This window comes from Pholcus phalangioides, unplaced genomic scaffold, assembly GCF_987345545.1.
Source record: "Pholcus phalangioides strain wild (caught in Gottingen) unplaced genomic scaffold, Ppha-v1.0 ptg000015l_1, whole genome shotgun sequence".
Taxonomy (NCBI): Eukaryota; Metazoa; Arthropoda; class Arachnida; order Araneae; family Pholcidae; genus Pholcus; species Pholcus phalangioides.
In genome coordinates, this window is record NW_028301608.1 from 115,919,905 (window position 1) to 115,936,143 (window position 16,239).

The window sequence follows — 16,239 nt, forward strand, 5'->3', positions numbered from 1 at the left end:
TGATAAAAAAAACCTGTTTTTGAGAAATTTTTGTTGATAATTTTGTTATAATAAAAGTTTTCTTATTTTCAACTTGCTATAAATGCAAATTTTTTTGTACCTTTATCAATATTAGCTCTTTGACAATCACTTGTTATAGTGAAATTCTCGTTATAAGCCATACTCATTACATCAGAATTTTACTGGTTTTTTTTTTCAATATTGTATAACAATAGCATTACCTCTTTCCAAGTGTATATCCATTTTTCTTTCTCTCATAAAAGTTACTGTTTGTATATTTTTAGAGGTCGAAGTCATTCTCGTCCATATAGGTATCTGGCATCAAAAGGTATTTTTACTCATCGGTGAAATGGAACAACATGCCATGTGTGTATTTGTTTTTCTTTTATTTCATGTCCATTTATTTCTGTGAAGAAAAAAATGTTCATCAACTTTCCCACGTTTTTCTTCATTAGTCTCATATCGGTCATGTTTATAGCAGCTTCACTGAATAAAAATTAGTTACATTTAAAACGAATGCTGTGTGGAATAGATATTTTCTAATAAATAAACAAACTTGAAATAGTTAACCAAAAAAGTGTTGCATTTTTGTCATTGAGAAGATAAATTATTCTGTGTCAATTAATTGTTTTGCATATAACAAGAGGGAAAAATATAAGTTAAAAGTGCACCAGTGTTGAAGCAAATATTCAATGAAAGCTAATGAACTCCTGAGCTTTAACGCTTACAGCAAGCAGAAGCCAACATTATTTTTGAAGTGTCAAGATACAAGTCATTTCCTGAACTTCAATTAAAAGTAACATTTTTATTGAGGCTGTGCAAAAGTGCTGGAATATTCGTGATTAATTTTCATAATAATATGGCATATGAATGATTACTGTTTTAGCAACACGTACTGCCTTGTGTATTGATTCTGACATTGACCATTCCAATTTTCAGTCTACCGTCAGCATTCTGTTTCGACACCATAGCGGCACATCAATGATTCTATCATCTTTGCATTGGCATTTTTGTTTTGTTGTGTCAGAAGTTGAAGCAGGTTGTCGTCCAGCGTGTTATCTTCTTGCGGCATTAACATCAGAAAAGCATTGTCTAAAATGTGGAAATTGTATTGCTGGAGGCAAAGCTCGAGTACCTTTAAAAAGCAAAGCATACATAAGCGAAAACTTCAAGAATATATAATTAATTTAGATCAAGAAGGTAAACAAATTAAATCCATAGCATATTTTCGAATTTGATTAATTATAGTATGACATAGGATTTCGATGAAAAGTGGGATTTATTTTTAGTGTGGTTTTTTTTTCACCTTTAGGTAGGAAATTTGCATGTATTTTCTATTAAACCATAGAGTGGACTCTATGGTAGCAAAGAAATAATTATGCATAATCAGAGCCCACATAACCTGAAGCTATTTCCTATGCCAGATCTTATAGCACAGACCATATTTTTGTCTCGTGGTCCTACTTGTTATTCTTTCTCCACCCTCATCCAAGAACGAGACCCTTTCTATTTATTGAAAGATAACAAAATAAAAATTTTATGTACTGTTGTTCCTCCATATTTGCAGGGATTATGTTCCAGATTTGAACTTGAATGTGAAAAATCTGGGACTAACCCAAACCCTAAAATTTTGTTCTTTACAAATACAAATACAACGCCACAACAGGCAAATTGCCCAACGAGGTGGCTGACTTAAGAACATCATGGATTCCCGAACCCTTTTTTACCCTACCTACGAGCCCTACCTACTACTGCTACACCACACATGCACCCCGCCCTCAACCCCCCACGGAACCCCCCAACGAATCGGTACATGCGGGAATGTGCGTGTACGTGTAGTGAAACCTGACGTGAAGTTTTTTGTTTCTCTGTAATGCTTGTTATGTGTAGTGCTACCATCTGCCACCAGTTTTTCAAACTATGAGTGAAGTGTTATGATTGAATGATTATTCGTTGTAGGACTGTTGCTCTCTGTGGCAAGACTTTTTAACGGGGAGATCGGCTCGCATTTGCACCTTGAAGTTGGGAACCACAGAAAACCAACTCCAGCCGACCACCACTGTGGGGTTCGAACCCGGATCCTCGCATCACGAGTCCGTCACTATAACCACTCGACCACCACAGCGGCATCTCATTTTTACAGCATCTGCTGGGGAGCATCCCAGTGATTCAAAGCGATGCTTTCGGGAAAGAACAACATAATTAGAACAGCATCCAGTTAATTTGTTAGTGTGTAGTAACAGGCTTCCTTTACCAATTTTTCTACATGAGAAAAATGAGCCACAGATGGGTCTATTTTATAGAAACAATCCATTGCTGATTTAAACTTACGAAGCCTTTCCTATGTTGCTCATAATAAACGTGTCTTCTAATTCTCTGCATTCATTAAATAATGATGGCTATACCATAGCTGCCAAGTCTCCTGAATTTTCCGGGAGTCTCCTGAATTTTAGCTTCATCTCTCGACCTCCTGAAAAGTTTTTAAATCTCCCTAATTTTTACAAAGATCACAAAAATCCCTAATTGTCCCTAAAAATTCCCTACTTCATTTAAAAAGAATCCCTGCTTCTGAAAAAAATTCATAAGGAATTTCTTGTGGGGCTTTCGCCTCTTTTTCTTCTTTCCCTTTCAAAATGACGTCACATGTCGTAAATGGGAGAATAGTGGGAAATTACTTTTTAAAGGAAGTTTTATAAACCCTTTGATGGTAGCAAGAAATGTTGTTTGTCCTATCGTGCAGGGAAATAGCTTAACAGCCAATAGTCCTGGATAATAATTGAAGATTATAGTTACGCGCATGTGATCAAAACTTCCTCTTTTGTTGCAGTTACGTACGTGCGATAACAAAACATGAACACTGATAAGCAAAAAAATATTTAATCAATTTTAAAGATACTTATTCCCCAATGAATTTCCTTTCATCAAACATTCCAGAAAAAGCCAGACTTTTCTTTTTGTACAAGTTGTGTGAAGGACATAAACATCGGTCATGATGGAAAGACTGACATCATCACCCATGTGAAATCAAAAAAACATCAAGCAAGTGTCACAAAAAGTCAGTCTTTCTCAAAAATTGAAATTTTTTCCTTCATCTTCCGATGATTTTGAGTCATTCACGCAGAATGTTTGTTCACATTATTTCTGATTGAACACAATTTTTTTTTAGATTACCATTGAAGTTTTGGCCTCCAATTTCACTTGTTTTTGTGTAGGGATTTTATTCCCAAGAATTGAACTTCCATATGTGTAAAATCCCTATTTTATTTGACTTCAATTTTTAAGTAGACATTTTATTTCTACGCTTTAAGTTTTGTGGGGAAAATCCCTATTTTATTAGGAAAAATTCCCTTTTGTATTTATTAGGGAGTGGTTTTAGTATAAAATACGGGCCGTTCGCAAATCTCCCTAATTTTCATTTTCAAAAGTTGGCAGCTAAGTGTATAATGACTGTAGTATGCAAGTTATGTAATGCATAACTTGCATACCTTTCTTATCACACCTACAGAAAAACAGCACTTTCTACAGGAGAGCCATGTGGATTGAGGACTATATAGTAGCAAGTGTAGCTACACCACTAACGACTGATCAAATTTTACGTTCTTATTTCTTGATATATTTGACTGTAAATTCATTGATGCCGTAATAACGGGAAACTGCAGCAATATATATGAAGCTAACCTGTGTCAATATTTCAAATCTTCCTTGCAAGTTTTTTACTTTTAGAAATATTAGAGTTTAATTAAACAAGTCTTGTTTAAATATTTTCAGAAGCATCAGAAAACTTTTTACAAGAGGGAGATTTTTAAAAACCTTTATTTAACACGTGCAACTTATATTTTGTTCCGATAAAAGAATTATTACCTCTCTCTCTCTCAACAGTGTTTTCCAAAAAAATTGTGAGAGACAGTAAATACTGAAGGCCGGCTTTATAAGGTTCAGATCTGTAGACCCTTTGGCTAGAGTTCAATGAGCTTTCCTTTTTTTTTTTCGGGTAGGTGGGGGGATTTTTTTAAGGGCTGTCTCAACATAATTTTTCTCAGGTCACAATGTTTTGGGCTCCCGTATTTAGTTGAAAGTTGTAGATTACATATAAACATACATATATACTCTCGAAAATCATAGTACAAGGTTTTTATATATTATGTAGGGGTCCCCTATGGACATGAGGCCCTGGGCCATCTTGGATGGGCCCACATGTTGAGATTGCTCTGGTCTTGTATGGACAGTTCTATACTGGATTTTGAAAGTAGTCAAATCATATTCCATTTTAAAGCTTTATTTCTTTGCATCAGATTTTTTTTTTCACAGCTCTCTGTGCCCCCCCCCCCAACCACCTATAATCGCTCCCCTTTCATTTGATTTTCCCAAGGATGCCCCCAAATTTAGAACCACTGTTTTACCTTGTATTAATTTTTCTGGCTCTCCCTTTGAAGGACGGTGAGATTACCCCTCAACCTACCTTTTTCTATGGATTTTGGAGAAAAATAATTGCCCTTCAAAGGGTTAGTTTAAGGTCAGGCTTTAGCCTACCTGTGATAACCTGTCATGCCGGCCCTCTTTCGTCGTTTCCTCGTCGTACTTGGGCAGATTCCTTGTCGATATGAAATAGGGTTGCCACGTCTCGAAATCTTTGCTCCTTTTGACGATGCTGTAGACGCTGATCGTGTTGTTCTGGGCCCCGGTTTCCATCCACCCTTCGGCTTTGGGGAACGTGAAGCAGTTCGGGCAATCGTTCGTTCCCACCGGGATGGAAGCTTTACCTTCCGAAGACAATTTGATCAGCTCCGCTTTGGTCTCGGGCAATTTTACATCCGACGAGAGCTTGAACACCGGAAGCACGTAGAGTGATTTTTCTCTGGGATCACTGACGTTCGGTAGATCGAAAAAGTAGCGGTTTATACCAGCGCTGGGGTAGAGCCAAGGTTCCGCTGTCAGTATGAAGGTAGTCTTGGCCTGAGATCTGGCAACATTTCTCCCAATGTTAGCTGGGAACGGCAGGTTCACGTGTGACCTGAACGAAGTGGTCTTGTCGCGCCACGACGGACCGTTGTCTACTTTATACAGCTCGGCTTCGACTTCGGGTGGTCTCAATTCCCTGAAAGAAGGACCCAGCTCCTGTTCGTAGTACAGGTGCCACGTCACGTTGCGCCTTACGCAAGGGTCGTCATCCGCCAGACGCATCTGGAAGATGGTCTTGAGACTCGCCTTAAAGTCCGATCCCGGAGCGTACACCGCGACGGACATGGGTCCGTGCCATCTCCGGCAAATCTCGCGGACGTGCCTGAGTTCGGAATAGGTCACGGCGACGGCGTAAGTGACCACCCCGCGGGTCGGCGGCGTAAGCTCCTGCCTGACGTAATTGAGGACGGCGACGTGTCTGCCTCTCCTCTCGACGTGCCACGACAGATAGCTGAGTTCGATCGGCTCCGACGAGGACTTGATCTCGTTCAGCCGACACCTGAAGTTGATGGACCACAAAAACAGCGCGATTCCGCACAGATACATCAGCAACACCGAAACGCCTAAGCGGAAAAGAGGCGACTGTTTGTGATTCGCGTTCGCTTCGGTCATTGGGGGCTCGGAAAAATGCGTCGTTTCACGGAGACATTCGCGATCGGTTTTCGGTTCGGTATCATGATCTCACGGGGGAATAATCTTATCATAATCGAATATTGATGTCGATGTGGCGGCAAAGAGTGAGATCAAACAGTGCGCTTAATTTCCCCATATTGAAGCAACCAATTCCATTAAAGCCTTTGAAGAACTGAGCGTCTGGAAAAGAGTGGCTCATAAAAAAAGCATAGACCGCAAAAACAAAAAACATGGACGCGAGCCCTTATAGAAGCCTCATCGCAACGATGAATTCCATTCGTCTTTCTTTTTTTGGCATTAAAATAGAGGAAAGGGGCACGAAGCCCTTATCAATTATTCGTCGCAGCAAACGATGGATGACTTCCATCCAGTGGCGTAACAAAACGCGATCATTTTCTCTTTTTTTTTTAATGCTGAAAACAATTGATTACCTTTATTATTTATTTCACTGGCGCGTGGATTCGCCCGCTTTGAAAAATAACAAAGGGGAAAAAAACCCATCGGTTTTTCTGTGCAAACAGAAATGACCCGGGACCGTCGTTCTCCTGGACAGAAATTTTTCTCAGCCCCCCCCCCCCCAAAAAGCTTAAATGCGTTAATACCGCTCTACCTTTTATAGAGTGTGCCCTCTTCGTTGGTTTGAAAAAGTGTCGCGGGCCACTCGAGTGATCTGGAACAGAGCCGTTGCAAGTCACTTAAGGAAATGTGCTTCGGACCGCCGCTTGAGAAATTTGGAACTATGCCGTGGATATCTCAAGTTACCTGTAAATATGCTGCTGGTCACCTAAATCTGTGGTGTGGAGCTGTGTCGCTGGCTGCTTGAGTGATCTGCAAACAAATCTATAAATGTGCCGCGATGCTCTCAAGTGCTCTGGAACTGTGCTGCTGCCCGATTGAGTGGTCTGGAACTGTGCCGCGGGTCGCTTGAGTTACCTGGGAACGTGTCGCAGGTCTTTTAATTAATGTGAAACTGCACCACGGTCACAAGTGATCTGGAAATGTGCTGTTCATTAAAGTGATCTGGAAATGTGTGGTTCATTAAAGTGATCTGGAAATGTGTGGTTCATTAAAGTGATCTGAAAATGGACCGCCTGTCATTTAAGTGATCTGGAAATGTGCAGTGTGTCACCTAAGTAAATTGGAACTCTGCTCCTGGCCGAGATACGCTCAAGTGCTCTGGAAATGTGCGGCGGGTTACTCAAGTTATCTGTAAATATGCCACTGGTAACCTAATTGATCTGCAACTGTACCACGGTTACATTAGTTCTGGTAATGTGCCGCTTAGTTCCTTTTCGCAAAGTTAGGTTTGAGGTCACGGGCCACATCAAACGACTTCGAGCGGGGCCGCAACTAAATCATTGGTCAGTCGGGCAAGCGCACATTTTGGCGCCCACTTGTAATGTTGAAGGAGAGGTGCAAGGGTGAAATTTATGCCTCTTCTGGTCCTGGGCCCAGACCCGCTTGTGGCCTTCAAGCCATAGGTTGAGCGTGTATGATGTAAAACAGAGGTCTTCAACCTTTTTTATAGTCACGAGCACTCTTTGTATCCATCATCAAAAGAAGAGCACCCTTACGGCAAGTTTGACATACCAATAATGCGTGAAATCAGGATGATTTCACTCCTTCAGTGCAATTTGTACTAGGTGGTTTACTTGGAACGTTGATCAAGTGTTCGTGAGCACGAACATCGAGCACTCTTTGTGCTTCAGAGAGCACCGCGTTGAAGATGTTTGATGTAAAAGAACAATCACTCCGGCTTCGAACCCACCTGTATTCTGCGGGGGGCGGCACAAAAGCACAGTGAAGATACAATATGCAATTCGCGTTTCGTGCGTTTTTCGTGGGAAACAAGATTTCTCTAGATTTTTAAGTGAAATTCTTTTCGAGACATTCGGAAATTTCTTTAAATTACGGGACGTATCGCAACCTGAAGTGGGACCCAGTGTTAACCAATGAGTCGCGTGGATTAAGGAAAGGCTGGCGATTTATCTACGAGCCGGAGAACGATGCGAATAGCCAACCCGCCCCAGGTGTCAGCCCCACAGGGCTGTAACTCTAGGACCCGGGACAATTATAATTTTTTTGTTTTTACATGCTATATATATTCACGACAGAAGGTGAAAAGTCTGACTTGGGGGCCCGCCGGACATTCCAGTTTAGGAAGCCCTGCTCTAGTATGTGGGAGCCATGGCGCTGCCTAAAAAACAGGACCAAAACTAGATACTTTGTCAGCAAGGTTGAAGCCAGAAATTTATTTCGTAGGGGGAACAAGGTGTTGAACAATAGAATTGAGCATTTTATTCCTTGCATATCGGCCATTTTCCACCACACATTTCGGGGGTCCGAGGTTACCACACTTCCTCTTTTTTTTTATGTTATTTCAAGCGGCGTCCTACGTTTTTGAAAATTCGCCCTCCTTTTGAGGTATTTGTTCATCGCTCCGAATTGTTTCTCAGACGTGCGTCTAGCGCACGGAGGTAGGGCTAATATAATATAGATGTCATACCAGTGTGTGCCGTATTAACGCACTCTCCGGGGGCTTCGTCAAAATGAAATCTGGTTAAAATTTTTGGGAGTGAGCGTGTAAATTGGTAGGCCGGAAATATTTAGCCAGTTATATAGGGCCTCAGAAAAATCACTCTGTTCCGGAGCCCATGATGCTCTTTTAGGTGGTTCTCAACCTTTAGAGGCCCACAATCTGGTTTATTTGTTTTTGTGAGTAGAAGGCCCGGTAATACGCACTACTTATGGAAAATGAAACGGTGAATCACTCAGGCAAGGGCTCAAAAATTGGGCTTTCAATTTTTATGTGTAAAACATTTTTTTTTTAATATAGGGACTTGGCCCAAGTCAAAATGAAGGGTAAATCAAAAGGTGTGGCACAGGGCCGTAACTAGCCTGGGGCAACCGGGGGCCTCACAAAAAATGTACACTTATTTTGCATAATTTTTTCCTCTTTAAGGGGCCCCAAGGAAATGTCTTCTCCGAGAAGGTACGATACGCCCTGGTGTGGCACGAGGTATTTTTCACGAGTTTTGGGCTTTGAAAAATTAGGATTTCTCCCCCTCCCCAGGAGTGGTTCTTGGGCTGCAACGGGTGCCTCTGCTACTACTACTACACCACACATGCACCTCGTCCACATTCCTCTGCGGGACTTGTAACGAATTAGTACATGTTGTATGTACATTGATGCATGTTCGAATGCGCGTGTTGTGAACCGGAAGCGAGGTTCGTATCTGTGTAATGCTTGTTATATGTTGTGTTGCCATCTGCCATCAATTTTTCCAACTATAAGTGAAGTGTAATGATTGATTTATTGTATCGTTGTTGCTCTCTGTGACGAGACTTTTTAATTGAGAGATTGGCTTGCAATCGCGCCTCAAATTTAGGAACCACAGAAAACCAACTTCAGCCGATCACCACTGTGGTGACGGTAGGGTTCGAACCCCGGTCCTCGCGATGCGATTCCGTCACTATGACCACTTGACCGTCAGAATGGCAAGGTGGGGTGCCTCTGTAGGAGGGGCACCAAATTCGACAAGTGTTAGAAACTGAAACAAGTTCTGTCGATCAAAAAAAAACGACGTCAGGGAACAAAAATAGGTCCAGATTTTTTCTCGAGCCTTTTGAGCTCGCCCCCTCCCCCATAATCATCAAGCCGGGTTGGGCCCCATACGTTAGGGTGGCCTTGGGGTTGCCTTGTTCACCTTCCATTCAGCAATAAGAGCGCTCTTCTCTGTCAAAAAGCTTATCCAAAAAAAAAATCGGATGTTAAAAGTGGTTCTGTTTTTAGGGGCCGTTCAAGTATTACGTAAGCAAATTTTTAGCCATTTTTGCCCCCCCCCCTTGTCACAAAATTTCGTCATCAGCTCTGCTCCTCTGAAACCTAACGCATATTGGTGGGATCAAAGACGTACACAGGTGGGGCTCCCCCCCCCCCCCGACGATCAAAATTTTTTTTAAATTCAAATTTTGGAAAATACCTTTATATGTTGTTATAATCAATTTCTGTTAATTTTCAATGTTATTTGAAGGCCATGTGAAATTTATTTTTAATAAATTCATTGTGACCCACCCTCTAAGCCCTATAATGATAAATCGCATAAAGGTCCTTGGACGAAATATGGTCCTGGGGTTATCTGATGCAGCCTGCCCTCCTCAAACCTAATTTTGTAAAAAATGAACTAAGCGACACATTTACAGATCGCTTAAGTGTCCCGTGGTACAGTTCCAGAACATTTAAGCGGCCCGTGCACATTTAGAGATAGCTTGAGTGACATGTGACGTAGTTTCAGAGCACTTAAGCGGCCCTCGGTGCGGTTATACATAATAAAAGTTATCCGCGGCACATTCTAATTATTTAAGTGATCCGCGGCATATAATTACTGATCACGTGAGTGATGCGTGGCACATTTCCAGATCACTTGGATCCGCGAAACATTTAGAGATCACTAAAGTGGCTCTGTAGGGCACTTATGGGTGGGGGAATGTTACTTCAAGTGCCCACAAACTATTGAAACGTTTTTTTCTCGTTTTTGGCGCACCGAGTAAGATGCCATTAAAAATATTTCATATTTTCAATAAAGGGTGGTTGATGACGTAAGCATTATCCAAACCCCTCCTCCCCCTTGTCAGCAAATCGGAAACCCCCTCCGCCCCCATCGATGATAACGTAATACTTGAACGGTCCCTTATTAGAAAACAAATGGGTTTTTTTTTTTCGCTGGTATAGTGGTGCCGCCTATTGCAGACATTTGTTACGTTGCTAAAGGTGCGCGCACATGCATCCTCTTTTTAAGTTTCGGAAATCTAAAATAGCAGTAACCCTTTTGTGCCGAGCGTATGACAAACAAGAGAATATTGTTTATATAATCTATTTTAAAAAAAAAAAATTCTCTTTTCCATGGAAACCATTAACTTCAGCTTGCGCCGTGCACTTCTTCGTACAAATTTTTGATAAATAAACAAACCAGAACTTATTAACGCTTCGTGATTTTGGATTGGATTGGCAGATTTCTCCTAAACGCAAGAAACTAGGAATTTCACTATTATAAAATAAGTACAGCCATCTAGTGATATAAATGCGTATCACATTCTGTTTTTCTTTTACATCTTCAGTTTCTCTTTTGTTCCGCTAGATAACAGCACGTGTTCTACTAAAAAAAATTACAACCTATGAGTGTGCTAAAGAGGTTTAGCTAATTGTGTCAACAGATGGCACAGCCAAGACAGGTTTCTTTTTTTATGATTTGTTGTGGAGCTTCTGCTGAGATATTTGACAGGGAAAAATGCTGAAAATACCGAATTCTGTCACTTGTCACCAAAATGTTGTGAAGTACCAGCAAAATTAAAAATTTTGCATAACCTCAAAAACTTTACTGAAAAGCATCAAGTTTACAATTTGCTTTCTAGTTTTGGCAACAGAGCTAATCAGCACAGTCACAGACGTCCATATCATAATGTTTGTTTACATTCTCGAATAGTAGTTATACCTGACAGTGTTTCTGTTTCGTTTTAAATGATGTGTTTATGAAGCTTTTTCAATTTTTCATTCAAAACAAAGTGAAAGAATTTTAAATCTTTTAAAAGTCCATTTTTAGTCTCAGTCGGAGTAGATATGGATTAGAAATATACAATGATTATTGTAGAAGAATGTATTGTGCATGGAAGTGTGTAAAGCGGAACTGAATACGTTGGTGCCAAATTTATAAATTTCTTGTTTGATTTTATAACAGTATTAAATATGGCCACTCAAAATATGCTGATCCAATCTCATGTAAGCCAACAGAACTGCGGCCTGGTGGCTCGTAATATCAAATTTGATGCCACTGTGGCATCCGAGTGTTACAATAGCTTTCTCAGTTTTATTTCACAATCCCCCGAGGACTACAAGCACCAACTGAAGTATTTTATATACCCAGTATTTGTTCATCTGTATCTGGAATCCATTGTGCAGGGCGAGAAACTTGGTGCCTTGGAGTTCTACGAACAGTTTAGTAGTGTGTTCACCTCGACACGCGGATATAAACATGCCATGGTAGAGCTGCTGAAAATACAGTCTGTAGATGATATGTCCACCCATCTCTATTTCAAGTTGTTTAGGACGGGCAAATTCATAGTAAGACTTTCCGACGATTGCTTCAACTATTTCCTAGATTTTGTGAGAAACGACACCACGGATATCCTGATAGGACTGATTAACTTGTATTTCACTGTCACAATTGTCCACAGTGATGATGATGAAAGTCTTGTGAGAGAAATTATACGATTCGAAGATGAAGAAATGAAAAATGAGCCAAATACAGGTAGTGATTCGAAGGTAAGCACTGAAGCAAAAACTGATTTGATGAGTGATGCAAGGAAAGTAATGGTGGAGGAGAATGGCCTTGGTCAGTCGGATATGGAAAATCTAGAGAAATTTGATAGAGATAGTCACTCCTTTGGTGGTGTATCCGATTCTGGCAGCGATCATGAAACATTATTGAACTCAACCAATAAATCACAGGATGGGAGAAGATCAAGGAACTTAAGACTAAGGGCTGATTCGAATAGGCCGAAAGAGGCAGGTATAAGTTCCAATGGGATGCAGCAGAGTTCAGCCGCTCAAGAGAAGAAACATATAAAATGTAGTAATGTTACTGGTGCAATTTCAAAATCTTATAAATCTAGATCCAGACAAAAATCCGAAACTAGAGATGATGCCTCGAGAAAAATGTCTGCATTAAAAGCTGCTATCGATAAAGTTTCTAATCTTCCACAGCCTGTGCCCTTTCTGCGTAGTTATGACATAAACTGTGAAGCTCACAGAAGTCTCTGTGACGTCAAAATTTCTTGGGATGAAAAACTGATGGCAAGTGCATTTGGTGATTCCTCAATTGAGTTGTACAGCCTCGTACAAGAACCCTTGCACATTCTCAGTGAAGATGGTGATGTGTCAGCGGTACAGCTCCATTATGTTGATAAACCTCCCAAGTGCTGTTCTTTGAAACGGCTGCAGGTATTGCACGGACACGGTGCTTCAGTGTATGGCTTGTCATTCAACCGCCACAGCAGTATTTTATTGTCATGCTCCGGCGACACTACAATAAGAGCGTGGGATATGGACACTTATAAAAATGTGGCTATTTATAGAGGGCACAATTATCCAGTTCTAGATGTAGACTATAATCTGTTTTCTTTTCGCTTTGCTTCATCTTCCATTGATGCTACGTGTAAATTATGGGACACAGAGAGAACGTTTCCACTAGCGATGTTAGTTGGACACAAATCCGGTGTCGGATGCATAAAGTTTCACCCAAACGGGAAATATTTAGCCACAGGTTCTGCGGACAAATCCATTATTCTTTGGCATTCTCAAGAAGCTCGCCAAGTGAGGGTCTTCCACGGCCACGACGCTGAAATCTTGACATTAGCCTTCTCGCTGGATGGGAAGTTCCTCGCATCCTCCAGCGTCGATAGAACTGTAAAAATTTGGGACATCGCAGCTGGTAAATTAATTTGTGATCTGCAAGGACAGCACTCTGCCGTTTACAGCTTATGTTTTAATAGCAACACATCGTTATTAGCATCTGCGGGTTTGGAAAAAGACATAAAAATTTGGAACATGGAAGAGTGTATCACTGACTATAAATCATGCAAAGGAAAAGATACAAAAGCCAATTCTTATTTTGTGTCATCTATCGGAACGCAATGTTCAACCGTGCAATTTGTCAGATTTGCTAGGAAAAATCTTTTAATGTCGATAGGGCTTTCTTCGGTTTGTCAAAGCGGCACTTTCTCTAGTTAATGTTGGTGAAGAATTTGCAATGGCGAATTCTTTACAAGTATTTGCTGTAGCCTGTTGTTTTCTTTTCTTTCAGCAGCAGAAGACAAGGCAAATGAATGGAACTACAGATTTAGAATCTCATAAACTCAATAATTAATCATATTTTATTCCATTAAAAGACTTTGCCGTTGAAAAGCACTGTTTTTCAAAACCAAATGACTAAACGTCAATCAATCAATCAATTCCTTCCCTTGAATCTTACTATATAAACAGGCATTTGATCACACCAATGTGTAATTTTAGTGTTCTTATTGTTGCCAACATAATTATGCATACTTATTTATAATATGTGATATATATATATATAGGCTCTATAAAAAATTTATTTTATTCACAACTTATCAGCCTAATCCAGCGGCTGTGTAATGGTTCTTTATTGGTTCATGAATTTTTTTAGTCTTTTTTTCACTGTGTCAAATTAGATGTTGGCAAGTTTTACCAAATTTTCTTTTAGTTGCTGAAATTGTGGTGCCATCTGTATTTTTCCCCCACCCGAAAGATGATGAAAATGGGCTATTGTCAAAAACAGGCCTTAGGAACCGGGAAAATAAATTCACTGAGCTATACTGCACGACTGGCCTTGGCATATGTCCAAAAATTTGCATACTCGGCCGGGCATGTGACTTTAAATAAATATTAAATGCCCAAAAAAATATGACTAAATATTATCACTCTGAATTTACTTATTAGGCTAAAGTGTAAAAATTATTTTGCATTGTTATAAAAGAACACACAAAATAGCTTCAAGTAATAGTTATCCACATAAACCATCATAATAAGAATACACAAATTTTTAATATAAATCATCTGAATCTGCCTCATTGCTACTGTGGCTGTTGATGAGATGCACAGATTTTCCTGATCTTATATATTTGTCCTATCACCCCCACCGTCTTGTTAAGAAATTCCATTAGATTCTGGGTCAATTTTATGCATTTTCTGACTATCGATACTGATCCTCATAACATTGATGCTGTCACTAATTGAAAACCTTAGATCAGCCAATTGTAATTTTCCACACACTGTTGATGCCTGAAAAGAAGTCGATAAGTTTTTGTTGACTTCACTCAAGGAGTCATAGCCGATTTATGTTCAAGTGCATGGGACACAGCAATACTAGAATGAAAAATATCACACACAAGGGCTGTAAAAATAACATATATTTAAATGCATTGACCACAAAGTCAATCGCAACTGCATTTTTTTAAGTCCAACATGGGAATTTAATTAATAGCTCCTAAAAACAGCAATTATTTTGGAGCTACTGTCAACACATAGGGTATCATACAGTGTGTCCAGGAAGTCCTTGCACAAGCCTTTCTATTCTCAACTGGTTATGGAAACACTTCATTTAGAAAAGTATCCAAGTAATGTGCCTATTCTATATAGCATGTTATTAATTTTACTAGGGATCTCTCCCAACAATAAGATTTCTGGATACATTGTGTTATATGCCATAAAACTCATATTCACCTTACTAAGCACCCATACAGTTATTGCGATGAATCTAAATGACTGATCCCAGCCTTAAGGCATTCTTCAGTTAAAAATTTTTCTAAGGCCTTCATTTCAAGTGTCACAAAATGGTGCTGGAGAAACATTTGCAACACCGCCGATAACCATGATCTTATAGTAAAAAAATATGAAAGTGTTTAAATTTTTTTGTTTTCATGGGCCTGCGTTGGACATGTAGCTAAAACAAATACATACCTGATGAAAATTTTTACATGCCCTGTGTATGTCGGACAATAGATTTATTTTCCAGCCCTGCTGTAAGCGACATTGTCTTGCGTGTGCCATTATAGCTTTTCACCAAGTTGTTACGCTTCTTGAGATGTTTGTCACATCTTCATTTTGAGACAAATCTTAAATTTTCATCTTCGTAAAGAAAAACAAGAATGCAGGCAAGACAAAAAGTGACACAAGCTAGGATAAGAAAAAATGATTTTATTTTTTTTGCACCTGCTTGATTCAAAAGAACTCTTGTTATTATTGACGTGGAGATGAATCAAGCCAAAATGCCCTAATTTGTGTCGAAAAAAATGTGTGGAGATGATTATAATAGAAAAGTGCAGTTGGTGGTGTGTGGAAAATCACAAGATCTGGGTAGGCCCTTAGAGGCGGTATAGGGCCGCCGTGGTGGTCGAGTGGTTATAGTGACGATGCGAGGATCCGGGTTCGAACCCCACAGTGGTGGTCTGCTGAAGTTGGTTTTCTGTGGTTCCCAACTTCAAGGAGCAAATGCGAGCCGATCTCTCCGTTAAAAAGTCTCGCCACAGAGAGCAACAGGCCTACAACATTACAAATATTCAATCATTACACTTCACTCACAATTTGAAGTATAGATGGCAGCACTGAAATATCATACACAACACTAGCTACACACTCACTTTGTTCCAGACTCTGCCACGAAGCTGGGCTGGAAGAGATCTCGGCAACGGGATAAGTCCGGTGGCAGAGACCCTGGCGTTCATTCATTCACAGGCGGTATAGGAGTAGAGAGAGAAACTCTATTTTTCTGGTTCGGACTGTCAAGGTCACGTGACCTATAAAATATCTTTCCCCTCATGACGATCATTTTCTGTGTGTTTACTATAGCCTTTTAGAAGTGCTGTCTGTTGGTGCTTTCATGCTTGGTATGGAAAGCATGTCAAAGGGGGGGGGGATAAAAAACGTTTCAGAGGCATAAAAAATCGTTCATTATTTTATATTTTCTAATAGATATTAGTTATTGAAGTCGAGTTTTTCTGCTAGTATTAATTTTTCAGTCAATTTGCCGCACAATCTTGCTAATTTTTGAATAAAAGCTCAACCAAGTGGTT

At 40.0% G+C, this 16,239-nt stretch overlaps 3 protein-coding genes across 3 annotated transcripts in view; 2 read left to right on the top strand and 1 right to left on the bottom strand.

Annotated features, from left to right (window-relative positions):
* thoc5 (THO complex subunit 5) overlaps nt 1-571 on the top strand; it is a 46,418-nt gene extending 45,847 nt beyond the window's left edge. Inside the window, exon 19 of the mRNA XM_089245243.1 lies at nt 285-571. Coding sequence (XP_089101369.1) covers nt 285-348 — 64 coding nt within the window. The 3' untranslated portion in view covers nt 349-571. The remainder of the gene's footprint in view (nt 1-284) is intronic.
* A 214-nt stretch (nt 572-785) lies between these two features.
* On the bottom strand, nt 786-5,598 carry LOC149077678 (beta-1,4-glucuronyltransferase 1-like). Its single transcript, XM_089245245.1, has 2 exons — nt 4,531-5,598; nt 786-1,135 (listed from the first exon to the last, which is right to left on the bottom strand). Exons 1-2 carry the CDS (start codon nt 5,569-5,571, stop codon nt 947-949), a joined length of 1,230 nt encoding a protein of 409 aa, XP_089101371.1. The 5' UTR covers nt 5,572-5,598; the 3' UTR covers nt 786-946.
* Nucleotides 5,599-11,072: 5,474 nt separating this feature from the next.
* Nucleotides 11,073-13,720, top strand: LOC149077679 (uncharacterized). Its single transcript, XM_089245246.1, has one exon. The coding sequence runs from the start codon at nt 11,336-11,338 to the stop codon at nt 13,376-13,378; it is 2,043 nt and encodes a 680-aa protein (XP_089101372.1). The 5' UTR covers nt 11,073-11,335; the 3' UTR covers nt 13,379-13,720.
* The last annotated feature ends 2,519 nt before the right edge of the window (nt 13,721-16,239 follow it).

Coding starts and splice junctions, on each gene's coding strand:
- LOC149077679 (XM_089245246.1), top strand. CDS start 11,336: ATGGCCACTCAAAATATGCTGATCCAATCTCATGTAAGCCAACAGAAC.
- LOC149077678 (XM_089245245.1), bottom strand. CDS start 5,571: ATGACCGAAGCGAACGCGAATCACAAACAGTCGCCTCTTTTCCGCTTA. Junction 1,136..4,530: donor GGCATGACAGGTTATCACAG/GTAGGCTAAAGC, acceptor TGCTTTTTAAAG/GTACTCGAGCTTTGCCTCCA.